Source organism: Peromyscus californicus, unplaced genomic scaffold (genome assembly GCF_007827085.1).
Source record: "Peromyscus californicus insignis strain IS unplaced genomic scaffold, ASM782708v3 Scaffold_3__1_contigs__length_106647218, whole genome shotgun sequence".
NCBI lineage: Eukaryota > Metazoa > Chordata > Mammalia > Rodentia > Cricetidae > Peromyscus > Peromyscus californicus.
Window position 1 is genome coordinate 36,923,160 of NW_026294551.1, and position 19,283 is coordinate 36,942,442.

General features: G+C 56.1%; 1 protein-coding gene across 7 annotated transcripts in view; it reads right to left on the reverse strand.

The window, feature by feature from the left end:
* Positions 1–7,404: 7,404 nt before the first annotated feature.
* The window catches only part of Bcas3 (BCAS3 microtubule associated cell migration factor), a 506,689-nt gene continuing 494,810 nt past the window's right edge, over positions 7,405–19,283 (reverse strand). For 2 of the 7 annotated variants that reach the window (XM_052759613.1, XM_052759615.1), the window contains 3 exons: positions 19,098–19,163; positions 10,744–10,834; positions 7,509–7,653 (listed from right to left, as the gene is read on the reverse strand). In XM_052759613.1, the coding sequence (XP_052615573.1) occupies positions 7,617–7,653; positions 10,744–10,834; positions 19,098–19,163 (194 nt within the window). In that variant the 3' untranslated portion in view covers positions 7,509–7,616. Of the gene's footprint in view, positions 7,654–10,743; positions 10,835–19,097; positions 19,164–19,283 lie in introns of all 7 variants that reach the window. The other 5 variants (XM_052759616.1, XM_052759618.1, XM_052759620.1 and 2 more) reach the window with 4 other exon arrangements.

Below are 19,283 nucleotides of genomic sequence, written 5' to 3' on the forward strand. Positions count from 1 at the left end.
TTGGACCAATTGTGGGTCTCCGGGGGCGGGGTTTTGACAGCTCAGGCCAAGCTCCGGACGGGAGGGGGGGCCAAGGAGAAGGTGTCGGAAGCCTCAGCAGTAAGAAAACATGTCAACAGAATAAAATATTAACCAATGACGGGCCAGCGGGCCCCGAGACCCCTCCCCCTGGCCTGGCCCCCACCCCGCCGCCCGCGCGGGCCGCTGCCTGGGCGAGGGCTGGGAAGCGCGGAGGGCCGACCTGACCCGCCGAAAGGGCCTGAGGCAGGGGGCGCCCGGGTCCCAGGGCCTTGGGGAAGGACCCCTAGCCGCATGCCGGCCCCAAGTGCAAAGCATTGACACGTTCCGGAGAGGAGAGGGGGCGCCCTTTCCCTCCCGCGCCGGGAGGCCCGGCCGCTCTGGCCTGCGCCCCAGCCTGGCCTCCCACCCCACTCCCGGTCACCGCCCCGGGTCCCTGCACTTCGGAGGGAGGCTGCGGGCACTGGAAAGCGAGGCCGGTGGGCGGGCAAGTCAGGAGGCTCGGGCGGCCGAGGTCCCGGAGCCGAACTCAGGTAGCCGGAGCCGGTGAGTGGGGAGCCGTGGCAGAACCCCGATGGGGCCGGCACGGGCGGGAGCGGCGCGCGGCCTTGCGCTGGGGAAATGCGGGGACCCCCTCACCTGCGTCTCCCCTCGCAGACTCAGGAACCTGGAGTTCCAGGCGGGCCCTGCAATTACCCCAGAGTAGGTCTGTGTCAGGTCCCCAACCTAAAGCCTTCTGGCGAGTGGGAAAATGGGGCCAGGTAGGCGAGCGCACCTTCTGCTGAGCCCAGGGAGGTACCGCGGTGGCTGATCCTAGACCTCAGATTCTCCACACGCGCCAAAACGAATTTTCGCCGCATCCGGTACTGGAGATGCAAGCTCATCTCTTCCTAAGCACCGGCATCCTCTCTTCACTAGAGTTTGTTTCCGTCTTTTGGAAGCTCAAGGCGCCCTAGTTCAGGAATGCTGAATAATACGGGTAGGAATCGAGGTTCACATTGTGAACACCCCCTTCGACGATCAGTCTTCGTTTTCTCTCTAGCGACAGCCCCAGTGCCTCCCCGTGTGTGTGTGTGTGTGTGTGTGTGTGTGTGTGTGTGTGTGTGTGTGTGTGTGTTGTATTTCGCGCCCAGTGTGGTGCCTTCGGTACACATTGAGAGCCATAATCAGGTGTGTCCAGAGTAAAAAGATCATACACTTGCCTCAAATAGGGCTGGGGCGCGGCCCCTGATGCTTGTTCAGGGTGGGGGGCAAGGCAGGGGACGAACTAGCCACCGTCGACACTCCCATCCAAACAACCACTACAAGTGAATTCCGCCGCACCCGCCCTGTGTCCTCATGGTGGGCACCTAAATCCATCAGTGGCCCAGGCCCCTTGCCCCTCCGCTGCATACAGCAGGACTCAGGGCACTTGGTAGCTGACCTCCCAGAAAGGCGTTTAAAGGCCAATCGCCCTCGGCAGTGCGGGACTGAGACCAGCAGGAGTCGTTTGGCCTCCACGACCTTTTTTCCTATGTTTCTGAGCCAACACCAGGCGCTTGTAATTCTTCATAGCCGTGTGCGCGCCTGCCCCTCAGGGTTTTCCTTCAGGCTCTGTCCTCTTGTCTAGGTCGCTCTTCTCACTCCCTTCTCTGCCCGCAGCGGATCTTCAGCTCCAGCTTCGCAGTGTTTCGCAGCTGGGGTGAGATCCATTGCAGCTTTGCATAAGTTCCAATTTAAACAGGATGTGTCCCCTCCGGGAGAGATGTGTCTGAACACATTTGGGCAGTCAGTGAGGCCAGGTCAGCTTTCCGAATCAGCAATACATTTGCTAAGTTGTTTGTATGCGGACAGGCACTTTTTAGTACTTGTAAGAATTGAGTATGTATCGAAGTATGTATTTGGGACATTTTCCTGGGTAGCATACGGTAGCTGGTCTACCTGTCTGGGCCTGAGATTTGAAACACGAAGGTCTGAGTTATTTGTCCACGAAACCGGGCAGCTATGGCGCGGTGGCTGCATTAGGGGACCAGAGTCCCACCTAAGGAGATAAGAACCTGCCCTGCTGCTGGCCACAGGCTTTTCCCTGGCAGGCTGGGATTCCACCAACTGCTCCAGCCCACCATCCCGCGGTCACCCCGAGGACCTGCCTTCGCCACTCTTAAGATTCTTTATCGACCCTCCCCAATCAAACTTCTGCTTAGAATACCCTTGGATCATCGAAAACTGGCGCTGGGGCGGCCCAAGCAGCCTCTCAAGCGGCGCCTTGCGGCTCGCAACTCCTGCTCCGCCCTACCCGCCCCCCCTCGCCTGGGTCTACCCCCCCTCCTTCCCAGGAACAGGCGCCCCTGGGGGAGTCCCCCGGGCAGAGAGTGCGTGTCTCTTTAAGAGGCCCCGGGGGGCGCCTCGCGGGCCGCCCGGGGCTGGAGGGGGAGGGCACGGGCGAGGGCGGCTGGCGCCAGGCGGCCGAGGCTCCACAACAAAGCTCCGGCCCCTGTCACTTCGCATCGGCCGGGACCCGCAGACGGGTGGGGGACGCGCGCTCAGCCGCCCCTCCCTCTCCCAGGCGGTCCTGGGCGGGGGCGTCGGGCGGGCGCTGGCTTCGCGGTCCCAGGCCCCTCTCGCGTGCTCCCTACTCTTAGCTTCCCGCAACAACCAAATCGAGCACCGGTAGCCTGGCCCGGATGGGACTGCAGTCCCAAGCCTGGCAGGGCTGCCTGCTCCCTCCTTGGGCATGGTCAAGACACAAGGCTAAGACCTCCCTCCTGAGTTGATCCTAAAAATCGCATAGGTCTCCGTGTGTAGACGGGAAAAGATTATTCCACACCACCTGTGGGTGTCTGCATGCACGCCCCGGCGTGGATTTGTCTGAGCCCTCACGGAGTGGATGCGGGGGATGTGTGGTCCTGGGGCAGCGTTGGGTGAGGGGAACGTGAGCGCCAGTAATTGGGCACTAAGCGCTTCTTGGCAAATAAATGTGCCCGGGGGAAAGCTGGGGTGACATGTGTGGCCCTATGCTTAGGGAAAGTGGTTAGGGAGACACGAGGCGCATCCATCGTTCTCTTCTACAGCTTCTCCACTGGACCCGCGCCTCCCGGAGCCTTGGCGCCAGCTAGCCCGGTTAAGCAGTGGGGCTGGGCTCCCCCGCGGTCCCGGGTCTGGCCAGGCTGGGGGCCGCGGCCTCGGTGACCCCAGCCCGCGGCGGCCCGGCCTGTCCCGTCCACTTAAACAAATTGCGGCTGACAGGCGCGCAGTCTCCCTGGAGCCGCAGCTCGCCGGTCGCCTCTCTCGTCCCAATTACCCAGCGTAGGGTCTGGTCAGCAGGCTGGGGTGCGGCAGGCGACGCGGGAAGAGTGGGCTGCCCGACTCCTCTGCCTGGTCATGGTGTGGTCCTAGTCTGGTGCCAGGACCAGCCGCGGGGCCACTTCCTCGTCAGGCTCTGGGAAGCATTGGAGCAGTGACCCGACGGTGTGGCCCAGTGCCTGTCTGTCAGGTTGATGCGGAGGCGAGGCCCAGCTAGGCTGCCTCTGCCCCGGACACACTTGCAACCGGGAGTTGGGGGACGACATCTCCCTGCATTTTGAGAGATCACGTGGTTAGGAACCCACGTTGTGTCCTCGTCGATTTTGGACGACTTTCCCCAGACTTTTAGGAATCCTATAACTCCTCTGAACTGCTAAATACTCGCTACCCTGAGCCTTGGTTCCACGAGGTGCAGCAGCTGTCGCTCTTGGTACACGCAGGGCTGCAAAAGTGGGGTGCGAGTCTTGAACTTGAGCCTGGACATGGGGTGGGTGTTTGGGATCTCAGGAGAGTGAACCGGCTTGAGAAGGGCTCCCAGGACCGGCCCACCTCCAACAGTGGGGCGTGGCTGGTCATGGGCACTCAACAGGCTGGTTCGCTTTGGCCGGCACCAGGAGGGGAGGGGGGTTCTCTGGGGTACCTGGGGCACAGCGCGGTCACAGTCTGCGCTGCCAGACCCCGCAGTCCCAGTCCCACCAATGAGCTCCCTGGACTGTAGCCTCTGAACACCCTTTTGCCTTTCTGACCTGCAAAGTCTCCTTTGCGGTAGCCATGCTGCCCTGCTGGGCTCTTCCCCATGCCTCTCTTTACAGATGACAATCCTGAAGCCTAGAGTTGCAGGTAATTTGCCTAAAGTCATAAAGGTCCTGGTGGAAAAGCTAGAATGGAACCCTGGAACCTTAAAAAAAAGGCGTGTGCTCAGATCCCAAATCCACTCCTTAGAAAGGCAATTTCGAAGTGGTGGCATTGCTGTGGTACTCAGAGAGGAAAGCCACACTGGCATTCCAGGGCTTCCACTGGGCTCGGGTTTTAGGACCAGGTCTGCAGGAGGTCCCCAGGGAAAAGGAGTTACTCAGGGAGCAGCTTCAAAGTCAGCTGAAAACTTGAAGAGATAGGTAGGACCTAGGAGTCAGTGAGATGGGTCTGGGATTGTCTGGGGGCACTTGACAGAGAGGTCAGCTGGGATTCAGGTGGCTGGCTGTACAGGAACTGCCGAGCACATGGAGCAGCAGGGTGCAGACAGAGGTCAGCTGACTAACTGTGTGAATCCATGACCTTGGGAAAGGCCCTGCCTTTCTTGGGGCTCAGGCTTGTCATCAGCAAAAGGAAGGTGGGTGACATCTTTGGGTTTACGGTTTGTGATTTGTAAAAATTAAAGAGTACTTGAGAAATTATCCCCAGTTGCAGTCCTGTGGCTGTCTGGCCTGGCTTCCGCCTGCGCCCGGCAGAGCGGGCCCTGATGCCTGTGCTTGTGTGTGATTTTGCCCTTGGACCACTGGGCCTTTTATTGAATCCCTCGCAGACAGTGCCATGCCTTTTGAGTTGCCCTTTTAGTTCCCAGCAGCCTCTCTGCAGACCACGAAGGTATTTTTCTCCCATCAGATTGAGGAGGAGCCCAATGAGTAGGTAGCGCTGTGATAATCAGGAGGTCACTTGCCTTCCTCAAGGTCACCTGGCCCGGCCACAATTAGATTCCTGTTCTGATGACCTTCTGAGTGATGCTATCGTGAGGTCTGGGAGCGGGGTTGCAGTGGGGAGGTGGAGGCTGTTTTGGATGTTATCTGTACAGGATAAGAGGCTGGCTGCTCTAGGACTAGCGGCAGTAAAGACCCCATCCAGCTCTCACCTTCAGCTGATTACAGGCTATGGCTGGGTCCCTAACCTTCCCAATTAGCTGGAGGCCAGGCCCAGGGCCTTTCAGATAACCTGAACTCCAAAGGCAGCCGCTATGGGGCCGGCTTATCTGGGCTCTCTGATCCTGCCCCCTCCCCCACTTGCTTCGAGTTGCCCTGACTGCAAGCAGATGAATAACCAGATTGTCCCGCAAGTCCAGCACTACACCCACTACTTTCCCTGACTGGAGGAGGCCACATCTGTTCACCCCCCACACTGTGAAGGAAGGGCTGGACTGGGGTCAGCAGGTCCCCTGCATGGCTGAGAGCTCCTGGCAGCAATGTCTTTGTCCCATCCATGGGCCCAAGGGTGGGCGCAGAGGGGTCATGCTTTCTAGAGCTTCAGTACCCAACTCTGGGCAGCCGAGCCACCAGCTGTGTGCACAAGCTGGCCCGTGTTGACTGAACCGGTGCTCCAGCTGGGGATGGGGGCTGTGCCAGGCACGTCAGTCAATGGTGAATGCTGCCCGCATGGGGGGAAAGCTGATATCTTGTGGAGTCCCAGCTTGCCAGGTCTAGGCCTTGTGTTCTCAGCAAGCTTCCTTCTGACACAGGGTTTTTCTGCCCCGGGAGCCCAGACAGAAGGCACAGTGCGATTCGGGTCTTCTCCGTTCAATTGATCTGGTGGAGGAGACTGGATATTAAATTCCTCTTCAGGCACTGGGGATGGGAGGGGTACTATGGAGAAGGCGGGGGCTCAGGAGCTGCCCCAATTCTGACCAGATGGTTGGGTGGGGAGGCTGCTTGTCTGTGAATTCCACTCCTCCATTAAAAACTCCATCTTAAAGCAGACCTGGCTTGGTGGGTTTCCTTCTCTGGGGTCTCTGCGGTAGGGGTGAAGGAAGAGGGGCGAGACCTGTGTTAGGCTCTTGCTAGTTCACGGCACTTTTCTGTTGCCCGGTTCCTGTCTCCCTGTCACTGCTCAGGTCCAGCATAGGAGAACGGGGGGGGGGGGGGGGGGGGGGATGAAAACAAGAAATTCAGGCCGGGAATGGTGGCACATGCCTGCAGACCCAGACCCAGCTCTTGAGAAGTGGAGGCAGGGGGATCAGGGCTATACTTGGCTACATGGTGAGTTAGAGGTCAGCCTGAGCTACCTGAAACCAGGTCTCCAAAGCAAAACAAAACAACAAAACCCAAGAGCTTGTTAGCTGAGATTTCAGCCAACATTCACAAGCTACCCAACTTTAGCTCACAAGCTCTCTACCTTCTGAGTTTGAGAGAGAGAGGTGATTCCCAAGTGCCCTAAGACAAAGTCACAGGCAAGGACAAGCTCTGTTCCTAGAGCAACCCAGGACACATCAGGAGCTGGACTGCCCTCTGTGACCACGTGGGGAGGTCCAAGCTTGGCGCCTCCAGAAGTCATAGGCTCTGGTAACAGGCAAGAATCTTGGAGACTGGACTTCAGTGAAGCCCCACCTAATTTCTAATGGGAAGGTTTTCCTCGCCTTTCCTTCCCTCCACGGGCTCCCCTGTCACTTGTACATAGTGGGGGTGTGGGTGTCAGGAGCAGCTGCCCATAGTCAGACCCACAGGACTTTGCACAGTGTTTGGAGAGGACTCTGACCCCAGCAACTCAGGAATGGACACCAATTGCAGCGTGATTTATTGGACAAGACGTGCACTTTTGACATGGCCTTAGTAACCACAGTTTCCTTCACTGAACAGTACAGGCCAGGGTACAAGGGCTTAGAGGTACGACAGACAATTCTCCCCATGAGCCAACAGGGAAGCGAGGGGCGAAGGGAGTCTCTTTCCTTCTTCCTTCCCTATCACTCTGGGCTTCAGCTCACTCCTGTCTTGGAAGGAACTGAGCAGGGATACCTGGGGGCAGCGTGCATCACAGCCTGAAGTGGGCTAGCTGACACTGTCCACCAAAATGCCTGGCTGGACCATTCAACTTCTCCCCACCCAGGCCCGAAGATCTGGCCACTGTTCCAGTCCCCCTGTGGGTACAGTTAAAAAATACAAAAGCGGATCCGATGCGGGACATCATGTGCAAAGAGAGAAGGGACCCGAGCTTCTGCAGTCTCTTGGCCACAGCCCCCAGTGACAGGAGTGGCAGAGGTCGGCGGGGTGTTCTGGAGGTCTTTCCTCGTCCAGATAGGATGAGCAGCTCTTGTCACTAAGCTTAGGGAAGGTGGGGTTGATGAAAAAGGAGCAGAGACTGAGAAGAGTAGGACCAGAGGCGAGCGGGGGTGGGGGGGGGGTGGGGAGGGGTGGGGGTGGAGGGGTGTGGGGAGGAGGGGGGGAGCGGTGCTTCTCCCAGTCCCTCTAGCTCGGCCAGCCAGTCAGAAGCAGGTGGCTGGCGCCTATGGGAAGCCGGTGGGGAAGAGGCTGAGTGGCTGGCTCTCGTTGGTGGGGAGCGGAGATCGGTAGCCATCGAAGTTTCTAGGGATGCTGCCACTGGTGGAGCCTGAGCTGTTACTCAGAGTCTCGATGCTTCCCTCTCGCTGAAGTTCTGCAAGACAGAGGAGAAGGCCAGGCTTGGTCAGAGTGGGCTGGAGGTGGGGCACACCCTGGGCCTGGCTGCTCACCATGAAGCCCACTGTGGGACCACTCGTATTCCTCTGCAGGGAGGCTTGTGCCCACCTGCTCTCCATATGGGCCAAGTGTCAGCTCAGGTCACGGGGGGCTCAGTCAGGGGGAAGAAGCCCCCCTGAGCAGCAGACTCCAGCTTTTGATTTGGGTGTTTTTTTCACTGTGGGGAAGCCTTAAGGCCACAAGTTTAGTCTCTTGATGTCCTGTGTGGATGGCACTGTTACTCGTGAGGTGTAGGCCAGCACCTGCACAGGCACGCATGCTCAGCCAGCATTCTCCTCCAGTTTCTCAGCCCATACTATCCAGGATCAGCAGGTGGGCAGAAGAAGCCAGGACAAGGGAAGAGGCAGCCTGCCTGTCTGCTCTGTCCCTGACCTGGTGCTCTTCTCCTGGCTGACCTGGCCCCAGAGCTCCATCCCAGCTTAGCCATCCATCGCTCCGCTAGTCTCACCCACAAAAGCTACCTGCCAGCCAGGCTTGAGCTTGCCTTCTAGAGAGTATGTGCCTTCCCTGTATAATGGGCTCCTTTCTTGTCGGGGAGAGCGTCCCCTATATACATGAATATTTCCTCTCAGCCCCTCCCAAAGTCTTCTGGAGACCCACAGACTGGATATGCTGATCTGTAGAGCAGCAAGGCCCCAATGCCCTAGTCCCTGTAACCCCATGCTGCTATTCTGGAAATGGCACACAGATCGATCTTATTTAGCTATGGTAACTTTAACTTAACTGCCTCACCATCTCTTCATCCAAGACAGTAACTGGGGCAGGCAGAGGGCTGGGAATAGGATTCCCTGCTTGCTGGATTAATTGATTGGTTTTCTCGGGGTGGTCAGTTCCTGTTCCCTCTCTGCTCTTCACTGCTACCTCTGAGACATGGGCAAGCACATGTATGGGCAGTTTTTGGAGTCGTGACCTATACCTTAGCTTCTTCCTCTGAAGCCTGTGATTAGAGAGTTGCTTGTCTACCTCAGGAGTGCAGGATCTCAGAGCACTTACTCAAAACGTCAAGGTATACCCAGCAATACACTCCTCTGCTGTCTTCAGAGCTCAGTGTCCAGCCTGTACCCACCCCAGCCCCCTGCCGCCATACACATGCAGCACAGCTGGCATGGTTAGGGAGCGAGGGAGGGGTCATGGCCTCCCCTGGGTTGGTCATCACCAGCCAGCTACTCCCACACTCTGAAGGCCACACTATAGCCTAACAGCAGCAATAGCCACAGAACGGGACAGGGAAGTGGTAACTATGCCAGTCATGTCTGGACCCGAGCCCAGGCTAGATGAGCACACCAGGACATTATAGCTTCCCATCAGGTTGTGAGCATTGTGAGTAGTAGAAGGAGGGGGGCCGGGGACACAGGCTGAGGGACTGAACGCTGGCTTTCTATGGGGCCTTGGTCCCGGGAAAGCCCTGGGATAACTCTGTATGGGCAGAAAGATGAGGCAGGAGGCTGCTCAGACCTTTTCCTCCTGCTTGGTTTTCGGGTTCACCTTCACGTGGGGACCAGGCCATTGTGCCATTAGAGGGGGAGGATGAGAGAGCAAAGGGAGGGTCCTGAGCACTAGTGAGCAAGCAGCAGGCTCCAGTGGAGTTCCTTCTTTCCCCACAAGCCAGCCCAGGAGTTTCCCAGAGAAACCCAAGGACCCAAGTAGCTTTCCGAGGCTCATGCCCTCCTGCGCAGCCATCCTAGCACTAGGGGGCGCTGACAGCAGGGCCAGGACAGGCGAGAAGCAGGCAGCAGCAAGAAAGGCAGGGGCCTCCTCAGGACACAGATGGGATGGGTGCAGGCCCAAGGAAGACCACCCAGATAAAGGAGCAGGAGAGGCCATCAGTAAGGGAAGGGGGGCTCCTCTGCCAAGCAGAGGGAGAGCCCCAAAAGTCCTGATACAAAATGCAACGTATCCACACTGCCAAAGAAGCTGAGGAATCCACAGCCCAGGCCCAAGCTTGGCAACCCATTGTCCCTCGGCATAGGCCCCAGCAATACCCCCAGCCATCTTGGTGAGCCCACCACATGAGTCTGAGTGGACGCACCCCATCCATCAAATGACAGTGCAGGACAGTTGCCAGAGGGTTACAAGATGGGTTTGCTCTCTTGGAGGCCAGGCATGGCTGAACTGCCTGGCTCAAGCTTTCTCTTTGTTATTTAGGCCTGGGAGAGATGGGCCCAGACAAGCTTCCTCCTTGCCTCCATATACTAAGACTCTGTCTCCTTCAATATTGCTCTGGTTAGTCTGCACTGGCCACGGGGTCCCCAGATGTCCATACTTTGCCACTGAAAGCCAGGACACTCTACAACACATCTTGTTATTCCTCCACTTCAAGACTGTCCCTCGCTCCTCAGGGTCTGTCTCTACGCATCACTCCCTGGCACTACCCAACAGCTGTTCACAGCCTGATGCTCCTGTCTGGGTTCACTGGTGTTTTCTGTTTCAGTGAGGAGCATGGATGGACAGCTTGAGGCCACTGGGCCCCAGAATGCCTGCTCATCGCTCTAAGCTTTCTATGGGTGTCCACTTTTCTGTGAACCCAGATGTGCACCACAGAGCCCCTAGGCCTAATGAACTCTTAGCTAGGCCCCCTGAATGCTTCCAAGTGCATTACTGCCCCCCCCCCCCCAGCCAACACACACACATAGGAGGGCAGGCCCTGGTCGGGAGTGCATGCTATCTCATCTCTGCTTTCCCAGTCACAACCCCCTGAAGAGTGGCTTGTGCACAAAAAATACTTTCTGGAATGAACGGTGAGGTAGGGAGACATGGGGCCTTTCTCCAGCATGAACTGATTAGTGGCAGAATCGGGGGCTTGGCTGGTCCTGGGGCAGTCTGTGGGGTGCTTTCTTATGTACCGGTTGACAAACCAGATCTCTCTTTGTCCCTCCAAAGACGCAAGAGTGACAGTGGGTGGGAAGTGAACATGGAGGAGGGGTGGATACATATTGGATCCCCGCTCCGAATCAGCCCACCCAGCCCTCGGAGCAAGCGGCGAGCACGCGCAAATGTGTGGCCTTACCTTCCTCCATCCCGCGCGCATGCTTTGTTACTGTCAGGTTGTTCACGGACGCTGGGCTGTTGGCATTGTTTTTTTTTTCCTTTTTTTTTCCCTTTTGAAAAGAAAAGCATTGAGGAATCTTTTTCTTTTTTTCCTTTGAGAGATATGGACAATGATCCAGAAGGACACTGATCTCCACAAGCAGAAGGAGAGGGTGGAGGGAGGTGCAGGGGTAGCACACGGGAAGAGGGCAGTCTTGCAGTGGAACTCTGCTGTCCAGGACACTGACATGCACGTGAGGCGGCGGGAGCCTGACCAGTCTTGGGGTGGTGGGCCCAGAGGTAGAGGTGTTGTGAATCTTCCAGTATGGGGTGAGGGAAGAGGAGTCACACAGTCAGCATGACACAACAGGCTTCTACAAGGGGACACACGGGGACCTACGGCCCATGCAGTGACAGATGGGGCCCCATGCAGGCAGGGTGCTGGGAGAGGAAGAGGAAGGCAGCAGGCCGGAGAGTTTTCGGGGGAACCCTGGACATTAGGACTTAGTGGCCTGGCTTTGGCTCAAGCCCCACTCCCATCCCAACCTCCCCAGCTCTCAGCAGTATAAGTAGACTCCTGAGGAAGCCTAGTAGAAACTGGCCAGGGCCGGGCAACTAGAGAGGTTCCCCCAGCAGCATGGAGTCTGGCCCATGGGACAGTTGGCTATAAAAAGCTTGTTCTCCTGCCTCCCCCAACCCCCCAGCAGGGTAGGACATGAGGAGGAGCTTCAAGCAACTGCTTGGGCTCAGACTGTGCCCTCATATTCTCCAGGGACTTGGTGACTCTGGAAGGTAGGAGTGATAGATAGCTCTGTCTTGCATACAGCAACATCAAGGACAAAGAGGAAGCCACGGGCCCTGGGTTCACCCTAGAGAGAGCCCTGGCACTGGGACGGGCCACAGGATGCCAGACTCCAATGCCCATTGCTGCCTGTGCCCCCCACTCCCGACTGGTCTTGCTAGAAAACAGGCTTGTTACTGCAGCAGATCCCCGATGGCAGGGGCTGGGATGGGCAGGCTACAGGGGACAGGAGGAGACAGCAGGGGCAGCAATGAGAAGGGAGAGGCCTCTGCTCTCACAAAATAAATAAGCCTAAAGAGGAGGAGGCCTTGTCTGCATGTTATCCCCCCAGCCCCCAGTTCCACATGGTGCCTGTCAAACTCGCAGGGCAAAGGGAAGTGTGGCTAGCCTCTCAGAAGGACTCCAGTTACCTGGGAGCATCTGCAGAGGTACACAGGAGGGGCCATACTCAGTCTCTGTGAGGAGATAGGCACAGCTGCCCCTGTTCTTCATCCTACACAGTGGGTACAGCCCCTTGGCCAAGCCTGAGTGGCTGTGCTATGGTTCTGGGTGGGAGCGGATGAGTGAAGGGGTGTTGGGGGACAGCATGACTTTTCATGCATCAGCTAATGTATCATGAGGTCTGGCTCCCCATTCTCTGGGGAGGGGGGAGACACTGAGGACACTAGGCCTTAGTGAGATCTGGCACAGCTGTGGTAGCCTTAGTGCTAGGAAGGCTCCAGCAGAAGGCCAGAAGTGAAGTCTGCCTTGGGCTGGGCATCCTTCAGGTCCAACTCCCTGAAGTCTGAGCCCTCAGAGGACTCCTGGCTGGTACAGCACTGTGGAGAGCCCAAGTCTCCAGGATCCAGAAGGACCCCCTTGGACCTGCAAAGGCAGTGCTGTGTGTGTTTGGAAGAGGGTACCCGGGGCCCAGGCTCAGCCTTGGGGCAGTTCTGGGACTTCCGCCACCACAAAAGATGGGCGGGCCCACTACTGGCTGCCCCAGCCAGCCTTGCTGTGTGTGCATGAGTGCCAAGATGCTGCTCATTAAAAGGATTAGCGGAGCACTTTTATTAGGGCCTGGCTGTAGCCACATACCCTAGTCCTAAACGAACCACCCAAGCCGCCCGGTAGGAGTGGGATTAGACTTGGTAGGAGGAGGAGTCTGCCCCTGCTGAGGCTCTGGCCACTTCCTGTGGTGAAGAGCGGTAAGCTTTCCCTGATTGTCTGACTCAGAACTTCAGCCTGAGAAGAAAGGCAGGTAGGTAGGCCGATCTACCTGGGATGGAGGAAGCAGTCTAGGGAAGCTGTTAAGAGCACAGGCTTTGGCCACCTGCTTCCTGGCGACTTTGGGCAGGTGCCCCGGGTTCCTGAGCATGAGGACAACAATGTCTGTTTCAGAGCCTGGCTGTAGGAATGAAATTAAATAATGCATGTAGAGCGCATCCCAAAGTGCTTAAAGCTTCCAGTCAGCAAATGTGAGTTACTATTATTGTTGCAATCGAATTAGCCTCTGTGATTATCCCCAGGACTTCAGGGGCCCTCTCCAGCCTCCCCCCCACCTCCGCAGGTGGCCCTGCCACCCAAGCCCCCTCCGCTCTGCCTCCACTGGAGCCTGGGCAAAGATTCTTTCTTTTTAATCAAGAAATGGTCCGGGGAGGAAGATGGCAGATTCGTGTTTACAGCTTTTCATTTCCTGCCTTCCTCTTTCCAAACACCCTCTCCCAAGATGGAGAATAAATCCCTAACCCTGTTGACATGCATTGATTTTTGCTTCCCTCCTGTGTCTGTCTACCCCCCAGCTCTCCCATGTAGGTGGGGGCTGTGGTTAAGACCCCCTGCCTGGGGTGGGCTTGATGGGACCTCCGAGCACTGGATGGATATGGAGAAGCCAGCCAAGTGCCCTGTCTTGCCCAGTGCCTGGTGCAGGAAAGATTTATAAAAAACAAAACACATTTCAGTTCCTCCTGCTTGAGGGTTCTTGGGAGGACAGGCAGGTGTGTGCTGGGTGGGGGAATGGGGTGTCCTTTCATTAAGTAGTCAGAGTGACCAGCATTTTCCCTTGAAGGGATAAAAGTGAGGAGACCAGATGACCACAGGATAGTTGTAAGTCCAGCAAATTGGTTCAGATGGGGTCTGTCCCAAGCAAGCCATTTTGTTAGCAAGAAGCTTGCATACCAGGGCTGGAACTAGCTAGGCAAAACAGTACAGAAAATGGAGAGAGGAAAAAAGGAAAGAGGGGGGGGGGGAGGAAGCAAGAGAGAGAGAGAGACAGAGACAGAGACAGAGACAGAGAGACAGACACAAGGTAGATGGGAGGCCTGAATGCTTCCTGGGGCTGAGACCCGGATGGCTGGCCCTGCTGTCATCTGGGAAGGGGCTGGCCCTGGCAGACATGGTGAGGGTTGCCTGCCTTATGAAGCTCAGGGCCTGTAAACTGCTGTTCTCTTGGAGGGTAGCTGAGGAGGTAGAGGCTTGTTCAGTGGGGACACAGATGGTGTTGGCTGAGATTGTTGCTAAACTGTGACAGCACCATCAGAGACCACACTCTGGGCTGGAGCCAGCCTCAGCCCCCAGGGTCCCTTTTGTAGGAGGTTAAAGGAAGCAGCCTAGAGGAAACAGCTTTCCTTTGCACTTAGCACAGCTCCCAGCTCTGATGCTGCCTGGCTCCTGAAGACCTTCCCTGTGTGCCTCTCCAGCCTTCCTTCCTTCCCATCAGGCTCTAAGCCTGCAAAGATGTCAATAGTAAAAGATGCTTCCCACCCTGGTGAGCTTTGGGAAGGCTGGGAGCTAGGGCTAGTGGAGACTGAGGCAGGAGTCACCTTTTCCCTCCAGCAGGGTCTTTGGTACCTTGCCGGGCTCGCCTTCTCAGAAGCTGCAAGGCTAAGGTTGAAAAGGCTCCACCTATTCAGATTACAGGAATCCTGGTTTGGAGACAAAGCAGGGCTAGCTCTGGCCCGCTCTTATCTCCGGGGCTTAACACCTATGTCTGAACCCAGATCCCTGGCTGGCTGACGCCAGTCTTCTGGTGTCTTACTACACACAGCCTGGCGCCCTGAGTGCTTTTGGAGTGCAGCTGCCTGGGGCAACAGAAGCCTCCTTCCTGGCCAGGTCAACCCTCAGGACACCCATGAACACACTCTCTTTGCTCAGCTTTGCCCTGATTCAGATGCACACTGAGACACAGACCATCATGAGAGAAGGAGGCTAAGACTCTATGGCCTATCTTGTCCCCAGGCATCAGCTGCCAGGGATGAAGGCAGATCTCAGGTGTTTTCAGCTCAGGGAGCCTTGTCCACAGGGCCATGCATGGTGACTAAGAGCCTCAGCTAGTACCATGGAGAGACCTGAGGCCCAAGAGAACTCGGATGCTCCTGGGTGGGTACCCGTCGTCTTTAGACGGTGATAGTGGTGGCCAGTACTAGGAAGGGACAATATTCAGGGGGACAGATGGACCAGCAGAGCTCTGCTTTAGTTTCCACCCAGAAACCTGGTAAAGAGCCCCTGGGAATTCGGTTCTCAACAGCAGGCCAGTGTGGTACCAACAGCACTGCATAAGGGCTTGCAGGCAGGCCAGACTGCTGAAGCCCTGGTAGGCCCATGGGAGAGGGGTGCATGGTGACAGGACACAGGTACACTGGAAAACCAGAGGAAGGAGAAAAAAAGCAGGGGCGTGCAGGGGAGGGAGAGAAGTCGGGGGGGGGGGGTAGTTCTCAGAAGGAGGCCTCTTGCAGAGTCCCGTCTTGTCCCAAGGCCACATGGTCTCTAGCCTCTCTGCTAGAGCTGACTAGATGTGTCTGTGTATGCACGTGTGTATACGTGTGGTGGGGGCGGGGCACTGGAGTTCCAGGCAGAGCTGATGACAGCATGGTCCTGCCATCTCCTGCGCAGCCTTTGAAGTGCTGAAGAGCAGCTTGAGGTTGGTGGGCGGCGGGGTCTGTTTGGGGGGAGCTGGAGCCTACCCACCTAGGAAGGGAAAGTCTCACACCATCTCCAGGAAACTCATCTGAACTCCTGAAAAACCATCTGAACTTCCCTAAGTCTTAGCTTCCAAGGTTAAGATAGCAGGACCAGGCACCCATGCCACATCCCTCAATACTCAGTGGCCTTCCCAGCACCCAGCATATTAAAGTAACTCTAAATCTTAACCCAGCTGAATCCATTCTGTAACGGGAGACTATGAGGGGACAGAAAAGGCAGAGCTGACCCGGCTCATACTTCCCCTTTGAGGTGTTTGATGACTGACTAACGTCAAGCTTCAGTTAGCTAGCCCTGACTGAGCTCCCTACAGAGAGCCATGGGGAGAAAGAGGGTTGTAGGAGGGACATCACTCTGGCCTGAATAACAGAGTGCTGAATAACCTGGGCAAGTCACTTCCATCTGCAGACCTTGTGGGGGGGGGGGGGGGCGTCATGGGGCGTGTAAAGGCTCTCAGGAGATAGGGCACAATACTTACCAGAGAGCACCTTCAGCAGGCTGAGGGACCTGGAGAGGGCATCTCACCCAGAGAGAAGCAGAAGTGCTTTCTAGCACCAGGTTTGGAGCCTTGGCAGATGCCATTTAGGGCTGACTCAAGAGTTGAGCAGCACAGAGACTTATCTTTGGGGATGGAGAAGGCCAGGCCCCGTGCTATGGCATGACCTCTTGGTGTGGGTCCTAATGAGGGGCTAGAGGAGTCTCATAAACTGGACATGTGTGTCCCATCCCGCACAGTCCTAAAGAGGAGACACTCCGTGGGCACCAGGTGCTCAGCAGCTGCTGCTCACCCGCCTGCCTCCTGAGGTCCAGCTACAAGGCCTGCCTGGAGGCCCCAGCCTAAGCTGTCAGACAGGGTACTTTCTGAGCTAGCCTCCAGCCTCATGAGATAGCATAGAGCCTGCAGACCACAGGAGAGATGCTACGCTCTGAACACTGTTGACCGGTGGGGGCTGGAGCCACATCTGGTTCTCATTTAAATGTCCAAGTGTAATTAAATTTTCTACGACGCAGCGGAAGAGTTCGGTAAGAGGTGGCTTTACCCCCTTTCCATCAGGGCTAAGAAATCAGTTTCTTGTTCCACCAGCAGACTAACCCTCTTTCCTGTGGCTGGCCTGTCTTAGTCAGGGAGGGCAAAGACCTCCCCATCCCCATCTACTTGTCTCTGTTCTTCCTCCCTGCCCCCCTTTCCTTCATTTGGCACAGGCTCTCACTGGGTTATACAGGCTGGTCTTGAACTCCTGGCCTTGGGGATCCTCCCACTTCAGCCTCTTGAGTAGCTTGAACTTTAGGTATATGCCATCGTGTGCCACTCCTCTCATCTACCTTCTAGAACATACAGGCTGGGACCAGCATTAGGTACGTGATGCACAGGACACCCCCCTGCTCCCCACCATGTGGTCTGCCCACCAGAGAGGACTCAGCTGCAGGCCCCACTGGGGGCTGGTGGGTTGAGGAGGTGACTGTCACATTCCTCCTGAGAGGCTCTTCCCCAGCCCTGAGGAGGCAGACACTGTGGCTGGTTTACCTCAGGGATGCCTATCTCCTTCTACTGGGAGACATGGGGTGTCCTCTAATGCTGTGCTAAGGGAATCCCTTCTTTGTAGCCCCTTATGATAGGCAGTGCTTCAGAGTGGTGATTCTGGAGGTGCTGGGACAAGAGACCATCCCACCCTGTACCCTGGCCCTAAAGCACAGGCATGGCAGGGTGAGGAAGGGACCTCCATACACTTCCTACCCCTCACTCTGTGACCTCAGGACTGTTGCATGGGGGCGCCCCTTCCCCAGCTCTCTCTGCCCTCATACACAAAGGAGGCATCAGTCTACCAGATGAGAGCGAGAGTGATGTCTGAGCCACGAAAGGAATGCCTCGGGCCTTCATCTAAGAGCAACAGCAAGGACAGCAAGATCTGAGGAAGATTGCCCTGTTCAATACCACACCCTTGGGGCATCTTCCTTTCCAGGCTCCTGCTTAGGACCTCCCTACAGCTGAGCAGAAGGCTCCCGGGATGGCTGTTCCCCCAGCCTCCCTTCCCACCCGAGCATCTTCAGTTTATGGCGTCTTTTTACTCAGGGATTTATGACTTTCATGGTAATGGGTTCCATTCTATTTCCTCTATGCCGATATTTCTAATCATTATGGTGTGGCTTTATGAGCATCTTAATAAGTGGAGGTATTTTTTTCCCCTTTGAAACAAACTGTCCTGTGAGTTAATGACTTCTTGTGGGTGTGGATGCAACCCAGAGACAAGTGGAAGTCGGGGGGGGGGGGGGGGGGGGGAGATGACAAGGGTTGGGGCTGTGCAGAATTTTCTAGATTGAAAAACAAAGCTGTGCTGAGGTCCCTTTAAAACTCTTGGTTAGCTCCCATATTAAAGGCTCACTAACTACTCACAAGCACCTAGACCCATGCACAGGCACATGTGGCATGTGTGGGCTGCACAGTGCTCACCCGGAGGATGGGCAGGAAGCTACCAATCCCAGTCTTTTCGTATGTAAACTTGGCCTTGGTAGTCAACTTAAGTTTTTGGTGGCATTTAGGTTAGGACCACGTGTTTGGTAGCCTTTCCATCGATGAATAAAGTTTTAAGGAAACTGAACCAATTCCCTGTCCAGCGGTCCTATGCTAAGTCTGACAAAAGAAATATATCAGGATGAGGCCTCTGTGGCCCCAGTCATGGTCTCAACCTGCACTGTAGCGCTTGTGCGCCTGCGCCATGGCGGGGGTGGGGGGGTGGGGGGAGGTCTCACTTAACTACAGTGGTGGCACCCTTCCCTGACTGCGGCCCAGGCGGGGCTGATGTGGCCCTGCCTTTGTGCTGGTCTCAGAGACGGGCTGCTGGTGCCGGGCCCTATTCATTATTCAATTCAGCTGGCTCGGACGAGCCTTTCCATTTGCTCCTGCAGGAGGGATAACAAATCTAGAAATGGAATTCCACTTTGGTGTATTAAGATATTGATTTGCCTGCCGAGCAGAAGGGCATTGTTCTGCCAGCCTTCCCGTGGGTAGGAAGGGGTTAACCAAATGTTTATCACAAGGCTGGCTTCAGAGTTGAAAGTAATGTGATCAGTAATGAATTTTGTGTTACATTAGGTTGTATAAATGGACAGACAAGCGCAGACAACAAGTGGCCAGGAGTCGGGGCTAATCTAATGATGTAAAAATAGAGACAGCACCAATTATACTAGGGGCCAGCTCCAGGCTCCTGCAGGGACTGCAAATGAATAGGTACAAATCAAATTACTCCCTAATAGACGCACTACAAGAGGGGCAGTCAATGGTAAATGCATTAGAGCCCAGTGACCTCTCTGCTCTGCACAGCAGAGTCCCAAAATTTGACTTCCATCTTCAGAGCGGGGGGCGGGGAGTGGCACTCTCAAAGAAACTCTTGTTGGGTGAAAGATGGCCACCACTCCCTATCCCAAACCAGTCCCCTGCAGAAGAGACCTCCTGTCCTAGCTGACCTCCAGTGCTTCCTGAAGCCTGAGCTCCAGGGGAGGGGAGACACCCATGTGAGGGACATACAGAGCAGCGGGACCCAGCCTTCTGTTATAGGCAAAGACAGGAGGTTACATACCCAAACACTTCATAGCCATGTGTCTCTCGGGGGTGCTGTTTTTGACTGCTACGTCAAGAGCTGTGTCTGCATTGGAAATAAAATAGTTCTTTAAAGAGGATCACACAATGGACGGACCTTCTAAGAGTCCAACAAGAGCTGAGATCAAACTGAGTAGATATCAAAATCTGGTTTGAGCACTGATGG